The following is a 1,369-nucleotide window of genomic DNA, read 5'->3' as shown; positions in this document are numbered from 1 at the left end:
AATAGGCTGAAGAGAACTGGATGAAAATAATTTCAGTTCGAAAAATAGTTTGTAAAGCCTCTATGATTTGGAAAAGTTATTAGAGACAAATTTAAATTGAAAAATAAATAGTTTAACACTTCCTGCCATAACTTATTGTTAGAATATTCTTCAACATCTAATTCAGAAAAAAAATTAAAACAGTTATTTGGCTATATAATCATAATATATCATTTACTCCCAATATGTTGATCCCAGAATGACATGAATAAAAAAAAAAAAGTATAGGTCTACTTCATATTTTCTTGATGACATTTCGGAGGAGAAGAGTTTTGCATTTTAAACATTACATACCAGTTTTTTAACATTACACAGTTTAATTCAATTAAAAAGATAAGGGCCCAAATTAAAAGCAGTGCTGCTGGATAACATTTGGTTTTTTATTTTATTTAGTTTGGTAGAATCATTGGTCTGAAAAAATGCAGGAAAATTATTGGAAAGAATGATACAACATTGCCATCACACAGTAAGATGTGATGAGTACAGGAAAACTGGCAGATTTATGATTGAAGCATTTAATGAATTTGTAATCAGGGGAATGGGAGTGGCAGAGTCTACCAGTGTTGTCATTCCACCAAGAAAGAACAACAGTTCATACTCAAACTCTACTATCAGAGTTATAATGCAAGATTAATTCCAAAACTTTTTAATTATAGGATAAAACAGATGTAGTTAAGAGGTTTTAGAAGCATCGTTGTGATAAGCCATTGCTGTAAATGATTAAATTAATAATTATCAAAGTTCTAGTTGCAAAACACAGATATTATCATATAGGCTCATTAATAGTTGATAATTACAACATGCAATTCAATAAATAAAATAGAAGGAAATATTTAATATTATTCAAATAGTTAGTTGTTTTTATCTTTTTGTAACATTCTGTTAATTCATTTTTGGAGAAAATAAATACACAATTTTTCTTATGAATTAATTATGATGGTAATACATCAACATTTAAGTTATGGTAATCATAATAAATATACTTAATATTAATATAATAAATAATTGGTATTCACAGGTTTAGGTACTCATCAATATCATTCACATTAAATAATTTATGTAGACTAGCATCTGACTGCTATTTACAATGATTCTTAATAAATTACTGATGATAGTATGCATTATATGCAAGATTTTGTGGATTAGGTAAATCTCGATAAGACATTCTGTCATATGCAGTTCCATCTTCTGTGTAACGATGTTCATGCAAACTCGGAGGAGCATTGTAGAAGCTGCTATGTCCATAGCTGCCGTAGCCATGACCTAAGTCAGGCTTGCAAACCTAAAGCATTATAAAAAATGTTTAATTGTTTTATATACATTTATTTTA

At 28.2% G+C, this 1,369-nt stretch overlaps 1 protein-coding gene across 1 annotated transcript in view; it reads right to left on the bottom strand.

The window, feature by feature from the left end:
• Positions 1–627: 627 nt before the first annotated feature.
• The window catches only part of Osi2 (DUF1676 domain-containing protein Osi2), a 5,834-nt gene continuing 5,092 nt past the window's right edge, over positions 628–1,369 (bottom strand). Inside the window, exon 4 of the mRNA XM_067048455.1 lies at positions 628–1,321. Within this exon, the coding sequence (XP_066904556.1) occupies positions 1,142–1,321 (180 nt within the window). The 3' untranslated portion in view covers positions 628–1,141. The remainder of the gene's footprint in view (positions 1,322–1,369) is intronic.

This window comes from Halyomorpha halys, unplaced genomic scaffold (assembly GCF_000696795.3).
Source record: "Halyomorpha halys isolate HHAL.00 unplaced genomic scaffold, Hhal_1.1 Scaffold1317.1, whole genome shotgun sequence".
Lineage (NCBI taxonomy): Eukaryota > Metazoa > Arthropoda > Insecta > Hemiptera > Pentatomidae > Halyomorpha > Halyomorpha halys.
Note: the sequence above shows the minus strand (reverse complement) of the source record. Positions and strands in the feature narration are given on the sequence as shown.